Here is a 21,382-nt window from a genome sequence, read left to right as displayed (position 1 = left end):
CTGGCTCTTGAGCTCCCAGCTGCTCAGCAGGTGCCATGCTACACTCTCCTCTGCTGCTCATTCCAACTGTGGACTCAGCTCCCGGGCGCCTGGTGCCAAGGCATCCGACGCTGGACTGGACTTGGTTCCAGAATTCTGCAGGTGCCCTTGGTGACTCTCATCTCTGCCACCTCATGTGGCAGGTGCCCACGCCCAGGGCTCTACAGCCATCTGGCCTTCCCTCCTCTACTGCCCTTGCTGCCCTCCCAGCACTTTCGGGGGAGCCTCCGGCCTCAGCCCCACACGGAAGGCCTGATCCACCGGCTCTCACTTAAACCTGGCTCTCCCAACACAGTGCAGCCTCCGGGAGCGATGTGCCCTCATGTCCCAGGACCATGTGTTCCACGGTTAGGAGGTGTGCTCAGCGGTCTGCTCATGTCCCGCTGTTTCTCCACTTCACTTGAAAATGGCTCTTGCTTGAAGAGTCATTCGATTCGGTTATTCCCTCTTGAATTTCTCTTTGCTGGTACCTGCCAATCTACCGGCCACTGCCCTGGCACCTGGGCCTGTGTCTTCTTTCTGTACCCTGGGATTATAACTTTGACCTCCTCAATTTCAGACACCTTTGCCTCTACTCAACTTCAGCTGTTTACACTTGGCCCCCAGCCCTGGATCCTACCATGGCTTAGAACTGTCCCCCAAAGAAGTCCCCCATGCCACCTTCCAGTGCTGATGAGAACATCCTGTCCTTCCAGCCCTCTCTGACCCATGTGCCCCCTCACCTGCTCTGCCTCGGAGACGCCTGTCCCTTCCTCGCCCACTTCATCTCCCTGAACGTCGGCACCCACCCCCCAACCACATTTACTTCCTTGTCCAGTCTGGATGCCAGGACTGGTGACAGCCCCACTCGCCCAGCCCTGCCTTTCTTGCTGCCGGTCCTCCCACCACGCTACGGCTAAAACCCGCTGGGCCTAGACCCTTTCCACGTGCTCTGTGCCAGGACCAGCCGCCGAATGCCCCTGGAGGAGGACGCACGGCTGGTGAGCCTCAGCGCCCGTCGCAGCTGGCCGGGGCTGCCGTGACAAAGGTTGGAGAGGTCGGCTTAAGTCACAGGCACTGACAGCCTCACGGCTGGGAGGCTCGAAGTCCAAAGTGAAGGAGCCGGCTGGCCATGCTTTCTCCCAAGCCTATAGGGCCCTGGGGGAGGCTTGCTGGCGTCAACCTCTGCCACTGCCATGTGGCCATCTGTCTCATGTCTGGGTCCCAGTTTCCTCTGCTTATGAGGACTCTGTCATATTGGATTAAGGTCCCCCCGACTCGATTTGGCCTCCTCTTAACAGGATCTTCCGAGATCCTATTTTCAAATGAATTCACACCCACAGGCCTGGCGGTTAGGACTCGAGTGAGTCTCTTGTGGGGGATGTGATCCAATCCATAATGGTGCCCCTTAGTCCTTGCCACTGCCCTTCAATAACTGTAACCCTCCACCAGGTGCTGTCGCCTTCAGCACCTGACCTTGCTTCTTACACCTAGCGATGGCCTCGGCATCCTGCTTCCCTGCTACAAATGCACCCAGCTCTTCCCCTCTAACCTCAAAGCGGTAGGGCCTGCCTCCTTCCTTGTTCAGGACCAGCCTCGGCTTGTGAGCTCTTAGATCCAGGGTAGGTTCTGGTTCCTTCCTTCCCTCCTTCAACAAATCCTGGCTGATCCCCTGCTCTGGGCTGGATGCTGAGCCTGACACGGAGGGTGCAAGGAGAGCAAGCCCGCAGCCCAGAGCACCCATGTCCACTTCTCAGCTGTCAACTGCTGCCTTGTCGCTCTCTCCCCTTTTCCTCTTGCCAGGTCTTTCCCATTGGCTCTCCATGTCCCTCTAGTTGCTGCTCTCTCTGCTCCCTTTCTTGCCAGTCTTCTAGAAATCCCCACCCCTTTGTCTGTCCTAATTCTGGCCTTCATCGTCTTTCACACTGGCAGCCTGGGTCCCCTCAAGTCCACCTCCATTCCACCCCAAAAGGGCAAGCTCAGATGTAGATCTGACTGTGTCACTTCTATTTTTCCCCCGCTTTTTTTTTGTCACATCACTTCTTTACAACTCGACTCCCATCAACATGCACAGAACAGTCCAAGGAGCTGTTCAGATGACTGTTGAGTCCTCTGATGGGACAATTCCATTCAACTGTCTAGCTGGCTGCTCTCTCCACCTGCCCGCTCCATGCACTAATATGGACCCATTGCTAGTTCTGCACAAATGCCAAATGGTTCTGAGCCCCATCCCCTCACATCTCTAGTGAACCCCTTTGCCTGGAATATGCAACCCCCCTTCTTCATTTAGCCAATCTTCATAGATTGGGGTCTTGTAGGAGAGGTGAGTATTTTGCAGGAGGAAGGGCTGTGAATTGTCAGGGCCAGAGGGCAGACTGTGGTAGACTACATTTCCCAAAGACAGCTGCCATGGTATACCCCACACAATGCCCTTTTTACAGTGAATCTGCACAGACCACTGTGACTGCCTGGGCTGGTTCAGTACAGTAGAAGTGGTGCTATGACTTCTGAGGCCATAAAAAGGTCATGCACGTCCAACTGAGTCCCACAGGAAACTTGCCTGTAAGAAGTCCAAGGTCACTCAGCTGTGGGGAAGCCCTAACTAGCCCTGAGACTTCCTGAAGAGAGAGCTGCCAGGCCAGTCCCAGCTGCTCTGCTGCAGCCCCTACATTGTTCCAGCTCCACCCCTCATCTGACTGCACTGGCATGAAAAACCTCTAGCTGGAACTGCCCAGCCAAGTCGTCCCTACATTCTTGATCCACAGAAACTGTGAGAGAGAGAATCAATGTGAGAGATAATAAAAGATTGCTGGGAAGCGGACTTGGCCCAATGGATAGGGCGTCCGCATACCACATGGGACGTCCGGGGTTCAAACCCCAGGCCTCCTTGACCCATGTGGAGCTGGCACATGTGCAGTGCTGATGCACACAAGGAGTGCTGTGCCACGCAGGGGTGCCCCCGTGTAGGGGAGCCCCATGCGCAAGGAGTGTGCCCTGTAAGGAGAGCCGCCCAGCGCGAAAGAAAGTGCAGCCTGCCCAAGAATGGTGCTGCACTCAAAGAGAGCTGACACAACAAGATGACACAACAAAAAGAAACACAGATTCCTGGTGCCGCTGGTAAGGATAGAAGCAGTCACAGAAGAACACACAGCAAATGGACACAGAGAGCAGACAACTGGGGGGGGGCTAAAAAAATTTTTTTTTAATTAAAAAAAAAAGATTGCTGTTGTTTTATGCTACTACGTTTTGGGGTGATTTGTTATGCAGCAATAGATAACTGGAACATTCTAAGACTGAGCTCAGGTGTCGCTGCCTCTGAGAAGCCCTCCAGGTCCCCTGAAGCTGGGTTAGATGTGCCCTTATGTGCTTGTGTGCCACCTTGTACATCTCTCAATTATGGTCTTTATTGTACTTGTCTATCCCTCTCTCCTAAACAGACTCCGAGGACACAGTCTGTTCACCTTTCTCTTTTCAGAACCTAACTTAGTTCTGGGCCATGGGAAGCAAGGGAGGTCATGGAGCACAGTGGCTAACAGGACAGCCTAGGTGTCCATGTTGAATGGCCTGGGTTAGAGGGAGCCAGTGGTGGCAGCAAGTTGTCCACAAAGACTCACTTTGGTGTGGTACTCCATCTTCGTTCTCAACAGTTTGAGGTAGATGCTGCAAAGCTGTCCATACCCCTCACTCAGGTGACCCTTTCAGGAAGAGAAAAAGAAAGTATGATGTTAACACCAAGAATGCTTGGTGTGGCAGATTGATATGGTTACGAATTCCAAAAACAGATACTGGATTATGTTGGTAAACTGGTTTGTACCTGGGCGTGATGACATTATGATTAGGGCTTTGATTGGGGGCGGGGACTCACAGATAAAACTACATGGCAGAGCAGAGGAGTTAGTTGGAGTTTTAATGCTAGAGTTTTGAGCTGGAGCCCAGGAAGCGAACCCGCAGAAGAACACAGGAAGAGAGACAGCTCCTTAGACAAGGCAGAAGCCCTGGGCAGAGAGACAGAGCCGGTCACCTGATAGTCTACAGCTGGCCTTGTGGAGAAAACTGAAGAGCTGAGCCCAGAGAGAAATGAGCCCCGGAAAGGGAGGAACCCAGGAAGCTTGAACCCTGGCAGGTGTCAGCAGTCATCTTGCTCCAACACGTGGCAAAAGACTTTGGTGAGGGAAGTAACTTATGCTTTATGGCCTGGTAACTGTAAATGTCTACCCCACATGCCCTTTTTAAAAACCAACAGATTTCTAGTATTTGGCATCAGCACTCCTTTGACTGACTAATACACTTGGGATGTCACTTAGAGCCAGGACTCCTTTTAAACGAATATATGCTTTTTAAAATTATGAAAATGGCAAATGTCCATTGTTGAAAATTTGGAAAATATAAAAAAGTGTGTGCGCACACACACTCAAATAACCTTTAATCTAACCACCAGATATAATCATGGCTAACATTTTGGGGATAACCAACCCTCTATTTTAAAATATAAAATAGGATCACCTTGTGTTTTTCCACTTAATACACTGCAGTTTTCTCATATTCTTAAATTTTCTTCTTAATCATTGTTTTTAGTGACTGCTAGTGCATTGAATATGTACCACAATTTACTGAACTAATTCCCTACTGTTGAATATTTAATTCGTTGGCAAAATTTTGCTGTTAAAAAGCATGTTTCAACGAACATCCTTATAGTATAATCTTGGATACAAACATGAAAACTTCCTTACATAAAGTGTGGACAAGGCTTCTTATAGGAATTTTAAGTCTCCCACCCCAGCAATCTGTCCAGCTAGGGGCTATTTCCTTCTGTCTCTCTAGTTACAAAAGGAAACACCTCTTCAAGTGGACTCCAACTAACTAAGAACATCTACAATATCATGCATGTGATATGGATTTGAAACAGGACCAAACCTGGCAAAGAATAAATCTTCCCGTGGGGCTCCCAAAGTAATCAGGCCCTAGAATTGGCAGAGTAATGCCCTAGAATTAGCAGAGTAATGCTGGCAATTCCCCATTATCTACAAATAAGGAGACAAATGGGCACAAAGAACCCTTGAGCTGCATAGCAGTGGCTTCCACATGAATTTTGATTTTTACATTTTCTTTTAGGAGTAACTCCATCCTCGAGAGTAGAGTAAAGGAACCCCAAGGGCATGAACGAGAGAAATCAGAGGAGCTTAAAAGCACCCAGCCAGAGATGAACATTTTTTTCATATTTTATTTTCTATGAAATATTTCATTTTAATGTAACATTTGTTTATTATGGAGAAATTGGAAAGGAGAAAAAAAAAAGGGAAAAGGAGAGAAAATGTTCTCACCATGAAGGACAACTATACTTAACATGAAAATGCATAAGGATAAAAATGATGGTTCTTAAATTCCAGAAACTCTTAAGTCAGATGGAAAAGACAGCACTACATAGGAAAAAAAGTCCTAAAGGAATTCCATTTTGGATAACAAGGGTAAAATATTGGAAGTGAGGACTGCTGGGATGGGGACTGAGTGAACACAGGTAACCGGCAGATGGAACACGGGGGTGGGGCAGGGAGGGTGTGGTACGACTTAGCCACACCAGGTGAACCTGAACTTTGATTTTCAGGACACAGGGCTCTGGCTTGCCCAGGGTGAGAGATCCAGTGGAGGAGCCATAGGAGGCACCCTTTCTACAAGGAAACCACATCCACACCTCTCCCAGAGGGCTACAGAGAAAATCTACCGCCTCCAGCCACTATTATGAGCAGAGGGAGAGAAAAAACTGCTGCTGAGAATTGGACCGAGTTGAGTCCTCGAGGGGATCTAGCCCAGGATTCACAAAATCTCAAACTGAGGATTTAATTTAGAGGCATCAGTAGAAGCAAATGCCAACTCTCTGAAGGAACCTGCCTTCTTTACTGACTTTAAAGAATTCCACAAATAAAATCCCAAGGAAAAAATACAACAAAAAATCCCAAGGAAAACGAGTAGCTCACAGAAAAAAAAAAATAACTAAGCACAAAAGGAAACTATATAACATGAGCAAAATTCACTAAAAACAACAGATGGTAGAAAGAGATCTTTAAGGACTTTAGATAATAGAATTACTAAAAGGGATATATAAAATGTCCATTCTTAATATGTCTAAAGAAGTAAGAGACTATTTCAAAATAAGTGGAAGGCACATAAGAAATTATAAAGAATGCCAAGCTTATGGTTTGGAAAAAAATAGAATGTTAAGAAATGAAAAAATATTAACTAAATATTTTTATATTGACTTGAATTGAAAACCCTATGGAGCAGTTTAACAGCAGATTAGACCAAGCTGAGGATGGAACAGTAAACTGAAAGCTGGATCTGATGAAATTATCTAGAAAGCAGCAGAGACAAATAGGTAGAACAAATGAAATAGCAGTTTAAAGATGTGGGATAGAATAAGGAAGTCTAACACACTTCTAACCGAAGTCTCAGAAGGAAAAGATAAAATGGAGCAGAGGCAATATTTGAAGAGACAATGAGAATTTTTCGGATGAAAGACACTCACCCTCAGATTTAAGAAGTCTAAAGATATCAAAATAAATTCATACCTAGACACATACTAAGATTTAAAAAATTCTAAATTCAGAGAAAATTTCTTCCAAGAGGGACGGTAAAATAAAGTAATTCTCAGACAAGCAAAAACAGTGCTTGCCACCAGAAGACTCTCAGTAAAGGATACCTGCAGGATATTCAGGCAGAAAGGATATAAGGAAAAATGAAGAACACAGAACAAAACAAAGTAAGACCTTAGAGGGTTTAAAAATTTTTAAAAATGAAAATATATGACAATAATAACACAAGTTGAGAGGGAGTGAATGGAGTTAAAATATTCTACGGCCTTTTTGTTATGTAGAAAACAGATAAAGATGAATTTTAGACCTTGAAAAATTAAGCATGCATTCCATAATAGAGAATCTATCAAAATTTTTAAAAAATAAAAGCAGATTTATTTATTTATTTATACTGCCCAACTAATAGGGGAAAAATGGAATGAGAAAAAAAGTACCCAATCAATCTGAAAGATGGCAAGGAACAAGAGAAAAATAAATAGAACAAATGGGCAAACAGAAAGCACAAAATAAGATGGGAGATATAAATCCAAACATATTTATTACAATAAATATAAACAGACTAAATGTCCAGTTAAAAGACACAGACTGTTATCTTGAATAAAAATTACAAAATTTAACTAAATTCTACTTACAAGTAATACCCCTAGTACATAAGAATACAGAAAATTTGAAAGCAAAAGGATGGAAATATAGCTCAGGCAAATTATAATAAAAAAAAAAAAAGGAAAAAAACAACTAAGTGATACACGTTATATGGATATAATAGAAAGCTCACTAGCATGCAGTTGGGAGATTTGGGGATAACCCTCAGCTCTGTTCAGTTAACTATAGCCTATAACTTTGGGAAAGCTGCTTTGTTCTCTGAGCCTGCATTTCTTCACCTATGGTGGATAGATTCCATTACATATTCAAGAGTGATTTGTGAATGCAGTTAAGAATTTTTGAGAAAGGGCTAAACTGGTAGTTCTTAATTGGCAGAAGCAAACGGGACTGTTCCAGTCAACCAGGAGATTCTCCAAAGTGCAAATAACTTGCCTCCCCATACTCACACTCCTGGGATATCAGAATCTAGAGGAAATCTGGCTTGTGCATAAAAATACTTTTTCAGGGGAGCAGATATAGCTCAGCGGTTGAGCACCTGCTTCCCATATAAGAGGTCCTAGGTTCAGTCCCTGGTACCTCCTAAAAACAAAACAAAACAAAACAAAACAAAAAACGTGTTCAGCTAATTCTGATTTTGCTACCTACCTCCTCCCTCACCCAAGGCATAAAAATCTTTAGACAAGAAAGAAAAGGCATTGGCATTAAGCACTGAATACACTATTTCTCAAGGCACTGTGACTCCAACGGGACTGACAGAATGAAAAGAAGCAGAAACTGTGGCAACGTCACTGCCAAGGGGTCCCAGCGCCTGCAGAGAGCTGCGGCATGAGGCTCCATTGGCAGAAGCTCCCAGGCTCTGGAACCCCTCTGCGGCTTCCAGTGACCCCAGGCAAGACTGCAGATATCATGGCATGACTTGGGGGCATCCTTGGCCCCTCCTGATTCTCATGGGAGAAATCCTAAACAATTAAAAGGGCTGAATTTGTTCCAATCCGTAGTCCTTGTTCTGGGGCCTCTGGGGTGCATCTCCAGACTCACCCACATCCTGCTCATGTCACTCAATTCATTTTTGTATCTCAGGGAATCCTTCAGGACCTGGAGGAGGAAGAGAACAGCCTATAAGAGACCAGAACGGGAGGACAGAGGATGATAGAAGATGGGGCTGGCATGGAGAGGAGAAGCTGACCAGACAGACGCACCCCTCTGTAACTGGCCACCAAAAGGCCAGGTGAAAGGGCAGTTGCTGCCCTCAGTGTGGGGAGTGAAGAGCAGCCTGTACCAGCCACTTCCCCACAGGGCCACCCGGCTCCCTGGCCGACCCCCGGCAGCCCCAAATACTCACGTGTGGGTGTCCATCCCGGAGGAGCTTGTGGAACACGTGGCAAAACTTCCAGCACAGCACGGCGTTGCTGGAGAGAGGCAGCCGGTTGACAACAGACCAAAAGGTCTGCGCCCCTTTCTCATGGTGGGTGCCCAGTATGCATGGTGAGGGAGGGTCATGGAAAACAAGGGCACGGGCCCTACCCTGGAGGTGACGCCACTGTTCCCAGCTAAGACACCACAGTTCTGCCTATTTATCCTGGCAAATTGGGGGCAGATGGCCTTAGGTGTCTCATTCTGATACTAGTGGTTTTATTAGAGAATTTCCACGTTTTCAGGTAGTGGAGGAGGTGGAGGGGTGTCTTTCTCATTTGCACAAAGGCGCTCTGGGCCGGCAGCGGGTTGGTCTGCAGACATGCTCTGCCCTCTGCCTGTTACTGAGTTTGTGATGAGGTCCTCGGGGAACAACCCGAGCTAACTTTAAAAAAAAAATTAAGCAGTTTTATTGAGAGCTATTCCCATATCATACGATTACCCTAGCTAACATTTTAATGACATACTTCAGCTTTCAAAGTTCTTTCTTACCCATATTTAAGAGAGAGGTGGTATTTCAGCTCTTCACCAAGGACCCTGGCTCTTCTTGGGGATCCCCACACCCCCAACTGACTCTACAGACTCTCCCTTGGCTCCTCTTGAAGGCGACTCCTCAAAATCCTCCCCCTTCAGACAGCCCCGCCCTGGCCCTGAAAGCAGCAGCCTTCGTTTAAAACGTCTGTTCCCTGAGCATAAAATTCCTCTAGCGGCCCGCACTTCCCCCCTACACCTCCCTGGCCTCGCTCAGCAGCGGCTCCGCCGCCCCCACTCCCCGAACTCCTTGCAGTCTGGACTCGAAGGGCCGCCCCCTCCCAAGATCTACTTCAAAACGTGCCCACCACCTGCCCATGGCCTCCCCGCAGCACGTCCAAGCGCCTGTCTGGCCCGAGTGCTCTCGGGTTTGGGCCCCCAGATCTCCATATTGCCGAGCCCTTCCTGCGAGCAGGGGCTTCCGTTTTGCTTTTGTAGTCTCCAGCATAAGCAGGCCTCAGAACCCGGACACTGGGCACCATCCACCGGATATCCTCTTGTCCAGGAACTGGAGGCGCCTGTGTCAAGGCTCAGCTGAGCTGCACGGGTTCACTTAGGGCAGAAAGACTTGCCTCGGGTCAGAAACTAAATGATGCGGCCAGAACACACGTGGTTTTGCTTCTACGCTGGAAGGTTCCTGCCTTAGATGGAAATTCAGATTTCGAGAGGGGTGAGCTTGAACACAGCATGTGGGTCTGAAAGCTGAAATCAGCTTTTGGTCTTGGAGTTATTCCTGAAATAATTCACAGGGTCACCTGCAGCACAGCCCCTTGGAGAGGCGGCCCCCCACCCTGACGTCCTGACTTCCCACGGGCTGATTCGGGGTCACCAGGTGGCCGTCTGCCGAAAGACAAGCCAGCTCAGGTGGAACACCAGCCACCCTGACCTTGCAGAGAAGGCAATTTTCTGTCATTCTTTGATTTTATAAGCATCTTCAGGCACCAATTATGTGCCAGGCATTTTAGAAGGTGCTCAGGGAACATAAAGAATAAGAGACAGGTCTCAGCCCCCCAGGCGTTCACGGACATCGTGGTGGAAGGACCAGCCTGTTCACCAGTGACAAGTGCTGGTCTAAACAGCATTTCTGAAGTCAGACTTCCAAATGCTGGTTCAGTTGGAATCTAGGGCAGTCGATCCTCTTTAAAACAAAAAACAAGAAATGTTTTCTGATGTCTTTAAGCAGGCATTTAAAAAACCCACATGGCGTGCAGTTGATCCTTTCAACATTTATCCAATCATTTGGAAACTCAATCAGAGACACTCGCAGAATGTTAGGCCTTTGAAATCTTCAATCAACTCACTTGACAGATGAGAGAACTACGACTCACAGAGGCCCCCTGAGCCCACTCAAGGTCCCAGAGCAAGCCAGGAGCTCCACAGGGGGGATTCCGGAATCTCACGCCGGGGTGCCTTCTGTCACCCCCAGGATATCTCCCTTGAAGGGGTGTGGTCCTGTAGCTGCAGGCTTGGTCCTCTCCAGGCCAGTCAAGCACAACAACCTATGACAAATGTCCCTCTCTTACTTCCTAACTTGCATCAGACTTGGAATTCCAAATTCTTGGAAGGTAAAGGCCAGGACTGGGTGATTCTCTCTGAGGGAATCAAATGGGCCACTTATAATAAAGGCTTTTTTTTCTTTTTTTTTGGTTTGTTTTGCATCATGGTAAGGGCACCGAACCTGATGCAGTGAGGCAAGGGGACTGTTGGCAGGACATCCTGGTGACTACCCTGGAGGGGTCTAGAGCCCCCAGCCTGTAGCAAAGCCCTTTGTACCTCAACCAAAGCACTTTCCCCTTAAAGGCAAGCTGCTTCACCCATGGGCCAAGGCTGGATATCCGGCTTTGGTAACCGTGACGAGCCCAGGCCAGAGGCGCTTCTCATCCTAGGACAGAAGTCCAGAGCTCCACCTGCTCTGCCCCGGCACACATGGCGCTAAAGGCTTGGCTCCATGGCCTCTCTCCTTCGGCCTTCGGGGATTAAGCTCTCCAGCTCCCGGATGTGCAAGGGACCCATCAGTTGGAGGTGCTGCTGCACATCCCTGTCGAGCCCTTCGCCCAAGTGGTGGCAGCCACTTGCCTCCGCCTCCTTGGCGTGGTGCACTTGGCAAAGACCTCTCATGTCGCCAATTGCCCTACTCCACTTTGAGGTTCTGGCATTGGTTGAACCTGCTCACAGGGGAATCTTCCACCCGTGGCTAAATTCCTACAGCAAAGGGGAGGTGACAGTCACTCCTAGGATATCACAGGTGACCATCCCTCCTGGGCTGCAAGGAACTATCTCAAAGGAAAGTAACTTCAAAAGATTTTCCCATTCTGAAATCTCAAGTCCTAGAGGAGAGGAGCAGGCGCTTTGGTGAGCTGAAAGGACAGGCTCTCTGGCCTCTTGGGGCCCCTCCACCCTGCCGTGCACCCTGGGGGCTCTGACACCAGCTCTCTGAGAGCCTGCTGCTGCCCAGACCTGGGGGGACCTGGCAGGGAAGCCTCGCCCTGACTTCAGTCCCCACTGTTTGACCCCACTCAGCGTCGGTCTTCTAAGCAACGTCCAAAAGGATATTTCTGGCATGTTTTTCCTTTACAGCCACTTCCTGCGTATTAATGGCCTTATTGATGCTGACGGTCTGAAAAACAAGAGCGAGGGGGAGGGGAGGGAGGAGATGAATAAGCCTGGAGGGGGGAGGCTCAAGACTATCCCCGGTGCCCCACCCCTCTCCCTTCCTCCAGTCCTTCCCTGCTCCGCTGACCCCTCGCCCCCTCCCCATCGTGGGCCCCCCCCAGCTGGGGGCAGGGGTGGGCAGCGCTCCCGGGCCAGCTGGCCCAGACCGTCCCGAGGGCGCAGGATTTGCTGCCTGGCATTGGCTGAGCCCAGCTGCTGCACCCGCCTGCCACTCATCCACTTGGCACAACAACGTGGCAGTTAAAGGCGGCACAAAGAGATGCTTCTCATCCCCCGGGGAAACATTATTTCTCCGGGAGCAGGAGGAAGAGGCTCAGATCTGAAAGCCATTGTGGCCCCAGACCATCCAGCCGCCCCTTCTCACCCCCAATACCCGAGCCCCAATACCCGAGCTCGGAGCCTTCTCGGGCCCACCCAGGCCAGCAGTGGGCCCTCGGGTCCCCATTTTCCAGCTGCTAACCAAAGTGCCTTTTATTTCCCTAATCACATCAAAGGACATGAAAAAGAGTCATTACTCATTTTAAAATCCTAGGTCTCTTTTTAATTTAACAAAGAACTGATCTATGTGAATGTGATGTCCATAAACTCCTAAGTGGAATCAGATCGTGTCGGCAGCAAAGGATGATCCCGCAGGGGTCCCTCTGGGTCCCTGCCCAGAGTCGATGAATTGAGTCCACACCGGGATGGAAGTGAGAGAGCGGGTTTACTGATGCCGGCAGAAGACAGGAGATGGGTTGTCTCAAACCTGTCTCCCCTGATTTTTAGGAGTTCAGGGTTTTTGTGGTTTCAAACAGGGGAGGGTGGTGGGTTCCCACCACAATAGTAAGTGTTGGAGGGTGAGCCTAGTTTAGACTGGCCATCACGGCAGCAGAGACACACACAGCTGAGAATACATCACAGTAGTAAGTGCACAGAAGGGTGAGCCTGGTTTTTAAATAGCCATAAACAAAGGTGATGCTGATCCAGCATTACTCGATCAGTAATTTCAGGTATTAGTTTTGACTATTCTATAATATACTGGAAAAATAAGAAAAAAAGTCATCTATATATAACGATTCAGTAATCCTAATTATTTGTTAACTCTTAACCTTCAGTCAGTCACAGCAGCTTTACTGAGGTATAATTTACGTCCATTAAATTCACAGACATCTTACCCAACAGCATGTTAACAACGTACGTGTCCTACACACACACACATACACAAATGCTTACAGACCAAAGGGCCTAATTTTGTCACCCTTCTATAAAAATGGGATTGCCATGTAAGGACTTTTCTACATCTTGCTTTTCTTACTCAAAAATACCTCATGGAGTGCTCTCTGAGCGGACTGGTAACACTCTAGCTCACTCTTTAAAAAAAAACACAAGGTAGTATTGCACAGCGTGGATGGATGTGAGCTTATACAAACACTGCTGTTTGGGTGAGCCAACAATTCATTTCCAGTTTTTCTGTCACTGTAAGCTATGTTTCAGTGAACACTCCTATACACATAGCTTTATTTATTGGTGATTTTATTTCCAAGGGGGGATTTACTAGGGGTGAGATCACTGGATCAAAGTTTTTTGTGTGTTTGTTTTTTAACTTTTCATTATGGGGAAGCCCAAACATCCCCAAATATAAAGAGCCCTCGTGTAGCCTGTCCCCAGCACCACGCATTAAGAATCTGCAGCTAAACACATTCCTCTAGACCAGGAGTTGACAAGCATTTCCTGTAAAGGGCTGGTTAGAAACTATGTTTGGCTTTGTGGGCCACATGGTCTCTGTGGCAACTATTCAAATCTGCCCAGCCCTGGACAACATGCAAATGAATAACCTACCTGATTTGCAATAAAACTTTATTTACAAAAGCAGGTGCCAACCTGAGGGGTGTAGTTTGGCTGACACTGACCCCTGAGTTATACCATCAGCCACTGACCCTGCCCTCCCCAGATTATTCTGAAGTAAATCCCAGTCTTTATGTCATTTTACCACTAAATATTTCAGTATGAACCTCTTTAAAAAAAAAAAACACCTTTAAAAAATAACCACAATACTATTATCATACCTAAAATTTTAAAAGAACATTTCTTAACATCATCAATTAGTTAGTTATTGGATTTATATCTTCCTAATTATCTCAAAACAATTTTTTTTTTGCAGTGTTGTAATCAAAAAACAAAAACAAAAACAAAAAACAACTAGTGTGGTGAGGATGTGGAGAAACTGGAATGCTTGTGCACTATTGGTGGGAACGTAAAAGGTGCAGCTGCTGGGAAAAGAATCTGGCAGTTCCTCCAATACTTTAACACTGAATTATCCTATCACCCAGCAATTTCTAGGAATAAACCCCAAAGAATTGAAAACAGAGACTTGTACACCATTGTTCACAGCAACATTAGTCACAGTAGCCAAAAAGTAGAAACAATCCAAATACCCATCAACTGAAAAATGGGAAAACAAAAGTGGTACACCTGCTCAATGGAATAATGCTCAACCATCAAAAGGAATGATGTTCTGATACATACCACAACGCGGATGAAAGCTGAAAGCATTATGCTGAAGGAAGTAAGCCAGGTGCCAAGGCCACATATTGTATGATTCCATGTATATGCCATGTCCAGAATAGACAGAAAGCAGGTCAATGGTTGGCAGGGGCTATGGTGAGTGACTGCTCAATGGGTACAGGGTTTTCTTTTGGGACGATGAAATGTTTTGGAACTAGATAGAGATGGCAGATGCACAACACTGTGAATGTACTAATGCTACCGAACTGTATGCTGAAAAAAATGGCTCAACTGGTAAATACTATGTGTATTTCACTACAATTTTTAAAAATCTAAAAAATAAAAGATGGAATCTTGTGCAAGAGATGCAATAAAGAAGTAAAAAGTTTATTTCAAAAACATCTCTCATTGAGACACAGGGCCTGCAGCTTCCCCTTAATAAGTCCTTGGACCTCATTCTTGGCTTCTGCTTCCAGAACGCTCCCAGTCCATCCTCTTTCCTTCAGATTTCCCCAAATTTACACGGCTTCTCCCTGGTTCCAGGAGAGCGACGGCACGCTGGCTACTGTCAGACCCCTGCGAAGATTCAGCCTGTTTGCCGAGTTCCTAAAGGTTGCCCTGCACTGTGCAGGCCGTTACATGTGACATAAAAATGCAAAATGATACAAAAAGACACAGTTTCGGTGATGGACAAGCTTTGGTAATGGAGGCATTGATGGTAGCCCAACATTGTGAATGCAATTAACACCACTGAATCGTATACTTGAAAGTGGTTAAAATGGGAACATTTAGGTTGTAGGAATGTAACCACAATAAAAATTAGAGAGAGAGAGAGAGACTCAGATCCAGGAAGGTGCTGGCCTGGATGTCGTCAAGCTTAGGGGTTCTGGTAGAGTCCGCAGTCTGAGCTGTGAGGAGAGAGCCATGCAGGCCGGACATTTAGACTGTGCAGGGCCCAGAGATAAGACCTGAGAAGGATTTAGGTTCATCCCACAAATATCTCTTTATACTGAAGGACCAAGTGCACAGGTTTGTGCAAAAAACCTTAGAAGTCTTTTAAGCAACACAGAATAATCTATCATGAGTTTCTAACTACAGATCCAGTGTGTGCGCAAATTGGAACGCTTCTGGACCAAAATGTTGAAAGGAAGGGGCAATCCCTTTAAACCGAGATGCTGCTCACGGAGACTTCTTGGAGGAAGGGCTACCTGTCCCAGGTACGTCCCCATGCAAATGACCTGCTTCTCTCACTCATGTCTCACGCACCTGTGATTCCTCCCATTGCCAGTTTGTCAGCAAAGCTAAGCAAGCGCTCTGCTCTAACCCCAGCACCTACAACCCAGCCCTGACCCGCAACGTGACTCTGCACAGTGCTGGGCCTCGCGGGTGGCCAGAGCCAGAGCCAGTTCAGACGCGGGGGATGGAAGGAAGGGGGGAGCGGGAAGCCCCCAGGGTGGGAAGGCACCAAGCCTGCGCCTGCTGCCCGGTTTGGCTGGAGGCTAGCATCTGTGTGGGGGGATGAAGCCAGGGAGGGGGCTGAGTGTGGAAGGGCAGGGAGGGGGAAGACTGGCCGGCAGAGCAGAGGTGTGAGCGCAGGGCGGGATGGAGCTGGGGGGTCAGGAGCTGAAGTAGGAAGCTCTGCACAGCATAAAAGCGAAGTAATAAAGCCCCCAGCCAGGAAGATGGAGGTAAAAATGCAAAGAACCTGTGAGAAGGTGGGCTGCACAAATTTCACAGCAGAGAGAAGCCTCAAAGACAATGCAGAAGTCTTAAACCTAGACTGGTGGGAGGACAGAGGCAGGGCACCTCAGGCTGAGGGATGCTGGGAGCAAACGACTAGAAGAAACAAAGAACAGTAAGGCCAGGAGGCTCTCAGGTAAGGAGGAGACATTTTTAAAAGAATGAGGAAGTGGAAGCAGCAGTGCTCCTAATTATACTCACCTGGCAGGAGCGATGGTTCTAATCTTCAAGAAAATGGTAGCTAATAAGTACTTACTGCCAGGTCCTGGGCTAAGCATTTTATAGGGATTAGCTCCAAACTCTTACAACTTTATACCCATGAACAGAAGGCATTATTATTAATCATGTCCATTTTACAGATGAGGAAACCAAGGCTCACCCAAGGTCCCCTCAACCAGCAAGTGCAGAGCTGGGATTCAGACTCGACAGACTGGAGCCCAGTCCCAGCACTAGAACTGGCACTCCGTATCACAGACACAGAATTAGAGTGCACAGACTAGGAAACTGGCTTAAACGTAACAAAAGGAAACCTGGTAGGAATAAAGGAGATTTCCTATATTTAGGTCTAACCCTCACCAGCCCAGGTAGAAGAGGGGAGATGGGACTAAGCAGCACTGGTGAAAATGGCGTAGGCACTTTGTTTGACTGCTAATTTAACATAGGCTAACACATTGCTGTGGTTGATCAAAGTGAAAGCCTGACCTCTGGATGCATTAAAAGGAGTGTAGGGCTCAGAATGAGGGAGGGGATGGTTCCAATTCTCTATGCAGATCAGGCCACACCTACAACATTATTCAGTTTTAGGCTTTACACTTTATGAGGGAAATGGACAAACCAGACCCACTTCCAAAAGAGAGTGTCCTGGGTAGCTTAACACAGAGAAATTTTAGAAGAAAGAGCAGTATTCTGAAGAGTTGTTATGTGCAAGGAGGACAAATCCAGAGGATCAAGCCTCGACCAACGTGCAGAAGCACAGGAAGGCAGTTTCTGGATAAATTGAGGCACTTTCTAATAACTAAAGCTGTCTCACAAAAGAGAGATGTCCCCATTATTAGACAAATACAGGCAGAGGGGAGGCAGCCTCTCCTCAGGATTATGATGAAAGAGACTGACCGCTAGGGATCGGTTAGGCAACTTCTAGGTCCCTCCCTATTTTTAGACTCTGCAAAGGCCCTTCAGATAACGGAGGGCCTTAGATATCAGGACAAAGAATCGCAATCTGATGGGCACTGGGGAGCCACAGAAAGCTCTTGAGCAGGAGTCACTTCCTTCAGCGGCCTGACGAAGCAATGCGTGGAATAAGTTGTATGTGGGCGTTCAGAGCCATAGCCTCCCAGTAATAGTCCGGTGCAACCAACAAAAGGCCCAGCCTTGCAAAGGGCTATGAAAGGAAGTTTCTTCCCAGAGCTCTATGACATCTGCGAGCCCTGTCGGTCCTTGCCAGGACTGCCCCAGAGCCTTCGGCTTTGGCAGGCTCACAAGAGCTCCCATTTACCGCGGTCAGCAAGCCCGAAGTCCTGCGGCCAGCAACCTCCCCACTGGGCCAGTATCGGAGAGGCAGGGTCCGTCCCCTGATTGGAGTACCCTGTCCGGTTTCCCGGGCCAGGCTTCTCTGGGCTCGGTGGCTGAGGGCAGGGCAGGGCCTCGGCAGGCTGCGCTCTGTAACAAGCTCTGGGCCTCCTGGGGCCTTGGGGTGTCAGCCCCCGGGCACACGTCCCCTGCTAGAACAAGCCTCCCTTTGCTTCTGTACTACTTGATGCCGGGGATGCTAGCCTCCGCTCCCCCCACCCCACAACGTGTGCCCCCCACTCCTGTCCACATTCCAGACCCTGCTCCGTCGGCAGAGCACTGACCAACGCCACCTTTTAGACTTGCCAAGCTCGTCTGGCCAATCATTTCCTCCCCCCACCCTAAACTTTTTATTTTGAAATAACTTTAAACTTACAGGACAGCTGCACAAATAATACAAAACCCATACAGAGAACTCCAACATCTCTCTCCCTAGATAACTAGATTCACCGATTTTAACATTTTGCCAGGGGAGCGAATATGGCTCAAGTGGTTGAGCTCCCACCTCCCACATGGGAGGTCCCAGGTTTGGTTCCCGGTGCCTCCTGAAAAAACAAAACAAACAACAAGCAGAACAGACAAAAACCAACTCAGGGAAGCCGTTAGGTGGTTGAACACTGGCTTCCCACACACGCGGTCCCGGTTTCAATCCCCTGTCCCCGGTACCTCAAAACAAACAAAACAAACATTTTGCCACATTTGCTGTATCTTTTTATCTATCTATCTATCTATCTATCTATCTATCTATCTATCTATCTATCTATCTATCCATCCATCCACCCACCCATTTATCTATCATCTATTGTCTCCTAAATATATGGCAGCAAGTTATACACATCATGCTCCTTTAACATATAATACTTCCATCTATCTAATTATTTCTTTTTTCCTTCCTATTTCTCTTAATGCATTTGACACTTAGGATTTTGTTTTCTCTCTCCACCAAGATTAAAATCCCTGAGGGGGGAAGCAGATTTGGCTCGATGGATAGAGCATCTGCCTACCACATGGGAGGTCCAGGGTTCAAGCCCTGGGCCTCCTGACCCGTGTGGAGCTGGCCCATGCGCAGTGCTGAAGCACGCATGGAGTGCCCTGCCACACAGGGGTGTCCCCCATGTAGGGGAGCCCCACACGCAAGGAGTGCACCCTGTAAGGAGAGCTGCCCAGCGCGAAAGCAAGTGCAGCCTGCCCAGGAATGACGCTGCACACATGGAGAGCTGACACAGCAAGATGATGCAACAAAAAGAAACACAGATTCCTGGTGTCGCTGACAAGAATACAAGTGAACACAGAAGAACACACAGTGAATGGATGCAGAGAACAGACAACTGGGGGGGGCAGGGGGGGAAGGGGGGAAGGCGGGAAGGCGGGAAGGGGAGAGAAATAAATAAAAAATAAATCTTAAAAAAAAACAAAATCCCTGAGGGCAGGGCCCCTGTCTTGCCCTATCCTTGTGGGTGCACAGGTAGGAAGGCAGAGAATAGACTCCTAATAAATCACTAAATCCTCAAGGACCAGGTACAGGATTCACGGTTCCTTGAGAAAATTGAGTCCCTTTTGTTCCCTTCTCCCAGACCCTCCATGAAGGAGACAATTGGGTTTGGAGTTGGTCCCGGTCCATCTATGGGCCAGAGCCTGGGGGTCCCTCCAGGGGCAGAGGGTGCTAAGTTCCCGGCTCGTTTTCTCACCTGGGGGCGGGGGGGTGGGGGGGGAGGGTCTAGGTTAGAGAACTTCCCCTCAGAACAGGCTGTTCTCCAGATTTCCCTGGAGTCCCACGGGACCTCGGACCACGCAGTGTCTCCCCTGAAAGGGCAGCATTGTACACCACTTCCTGACCCGCCGGCCCCTGCGTCCCGGGCCGGTTCCGGAGAGCCAATTATCAGCAGGCACCGCAGGAAGGGCAGCTCGCTCTCAGCCTCTCTTCCTCCCGGCCGCTGTCCCAGCCTTGACACCCCGGCCAGGCTGTAGCCAAGGGGAAACCCTGGGCCTGCCTCCGCGGGGGCCAGCTGGGCACTGTCTGGTCACCCACACAGCTCTGGGCAGGGGCCCAGCACTCGGGCAGCCAAGGCCAGGCTGTTAGCAAAGGCCCCAGGGGCAGGCCTGGGGGTGCGCCCGGATTGGGGTGCCAGGGCCTTAGGCAAGGGTCTGAGGTCCCACTGCAGAGGCCAAAGGAAGGAAAATCTGAGAGCAGGCAGAGCAGAAGGGAAAGGAAAAATTAGATCAAAGAAAAGAGGAAAGAAATGAAAAGAGCATGCAGGGGCAAGGGGAGGGAGGAGGGAACCCCAGCCTCACGGCTTCGACCCACCTCTCCAGACCCACCTCTCCAGAGTCATTGCTGCGGCTGTCCCCAGGGCAGCAAGCAGCAACAGCAGCAGCAGGGGTACCACGCTCTGCCTCCCACCAGGCTCTGCGCTGGGGATTTGCTTCTACTCCTCCCTTCGGCTCCTTAGGGCAGGAAAGCCAAGCCCCATCTTCAAGTCAAGCTGCCCAAGGTGACACAGGCAGCAAGGAAGCAGGATTCAAACCCAGCTCCACCTGCGAACTTGCCCTCTCCCCATGCTGTGTTGCCCTCAGGAACTTCCAGCGTCTTCTGCCTGCCTGCCTCCACCTCCTACTCATGCCAGCTGCTGCCTCAGTTTCTTTGGTGGCTTGTCCCCAGATCTCTAGCTACCTACCTTCACTCCTGAGGGATCTCAACTAGTCCCATGGCTTTTCCCTCAGTTTCTGCCCTCACTCCCATCTACCCTAGCTCTTCTCTGTCCGTCAACCACCCGGTGGCTGGGGCTGAAGCCCCTAGAAGTCACCCCTAACCACTGGCGGTTTCTCAGTGCCCTGATCCGACCCATCGGTAATTCTGTCACTTCCACCTCCAAAATCCTACTTCGCACCATCTCCTCTGCCTCACCCAAGCCCAAACCACCACGACATCCCCACTGGGCCACTGGAACAGCCTTCCAAATGGGCCAGCACTACCTTTATAAACCACACGTGAAAGAAGGTCAGCTGCCGAGAGCTCCCCACATGTACGGCTCTGGTGCCAGCGCCCATTCTCTGCCTGCCTTTTTGTTCCTCAAACTTGTTTCTTTCTGTTTCATTGTGGCAACATATATATACATAAAATTTCCCATTTTAACCAATTTTTAGGTGTACAGTTCAGTGGTATTATTAATTATATCCACAATGTTGTGCTGCCATCACCACTATCAAATATCAAAAGATTTTCGTGGCCCCAAACAGAAATTCTGTACCCATCAAGCAGTCTCTCCCCATTCCTCCCTCCTCTCTGCCCCCTGTAGCCTCCAATTTACTTTTCTCTCTGAGTTTGCTTCCTCTAATTATTTCATTTAAGTGAGATCATACAATGTCTGTCCCTTTACTTCTGACAGTTCATTCAACGTGATGCCCTCACAGTTCATCCGTGTTGTAGCACATACCAGAGCTGCATTCCTTAGTAAGCTGAATAATGTTCCACTGCGTGTACAGACCACATTTTGCTTGTCCATTCATCTGCTGAGAGACACTGGAATGGATTCCACCTTTTGGTTACTGTGCTATGAACATGCTGCTATGAACAAGAGCGTAGAACTTCTATTTCAATTCTTTGGGACGTATACTTAGAGGTGGAATTGCCCAATTGTTCAGTTTTTCTCAAACCTTTTTATTTTTTTTAGGAGGTTCTAGGTATTGAACCTGGGACCTCGTACATAGGAAAGCAGGTGCACAACCACTGCTCTCAAGACTTCTAATTCTCTCTGAGCCTGATG

The 21,382-nt window shown here is 48.5% G+C and overlaps 1 protein-coding gene across 5 annotated transcripts in view; it reads right to left on the bottom strand.

The window, feature by feature from the left end:
* Positions 1-21,382, bottom strand: part of HIP1 (huntingtin interacting protein 1) — a 145,667-nt gene that overhangs the window by 34,594 nt on the left and 89,691 nt on the right. For all 5 annotated transcript variants that reach the window (XM_058285919.1, XM_012522795.3, XM_058285920.2 and 2 more), the window contains exons 2-5: positions 11,706-11,769; positions 8,551-8,693; positions 8,247-8,303; positions 3,633-3,713 (exon numbers count right to left, since the gene is read on the bottom strand). In XM_058285919.1, the coding sequence (XP_058141902.1) occupies positions 3,633-3,713; positions 8,247-8,303; positions 8,551-8,693; positions 11,706-11,769 (345 nt within the window). The remainder of the gene's footprint in view (positions 1-3,632; positions 3,714-8,246; positions 8,304-8,550; positions 8,694-11,705; positions 11,770-21,382) is intronic.

The sequence above is a fragment of the Dasypus novemcinctus genome, chromosome 23 (genome assembly GCF_030445035.2).
Source record: "Dasypus novemcinctus isolate mDasNov1 chromosome 23, mDasNov1.1.hap2, whole genome shotgun sequence".
NCBI lineage: Eukaryota > Metazoa > Chordata > Mammalia > Cingulata > Dasypodidae > Dasypus > Dasypus novemcinctus.
Note: the sequence above shows the minus strand (reverse complement) of the source record. Positions and strands in the feature narration are given on the sequence as shown.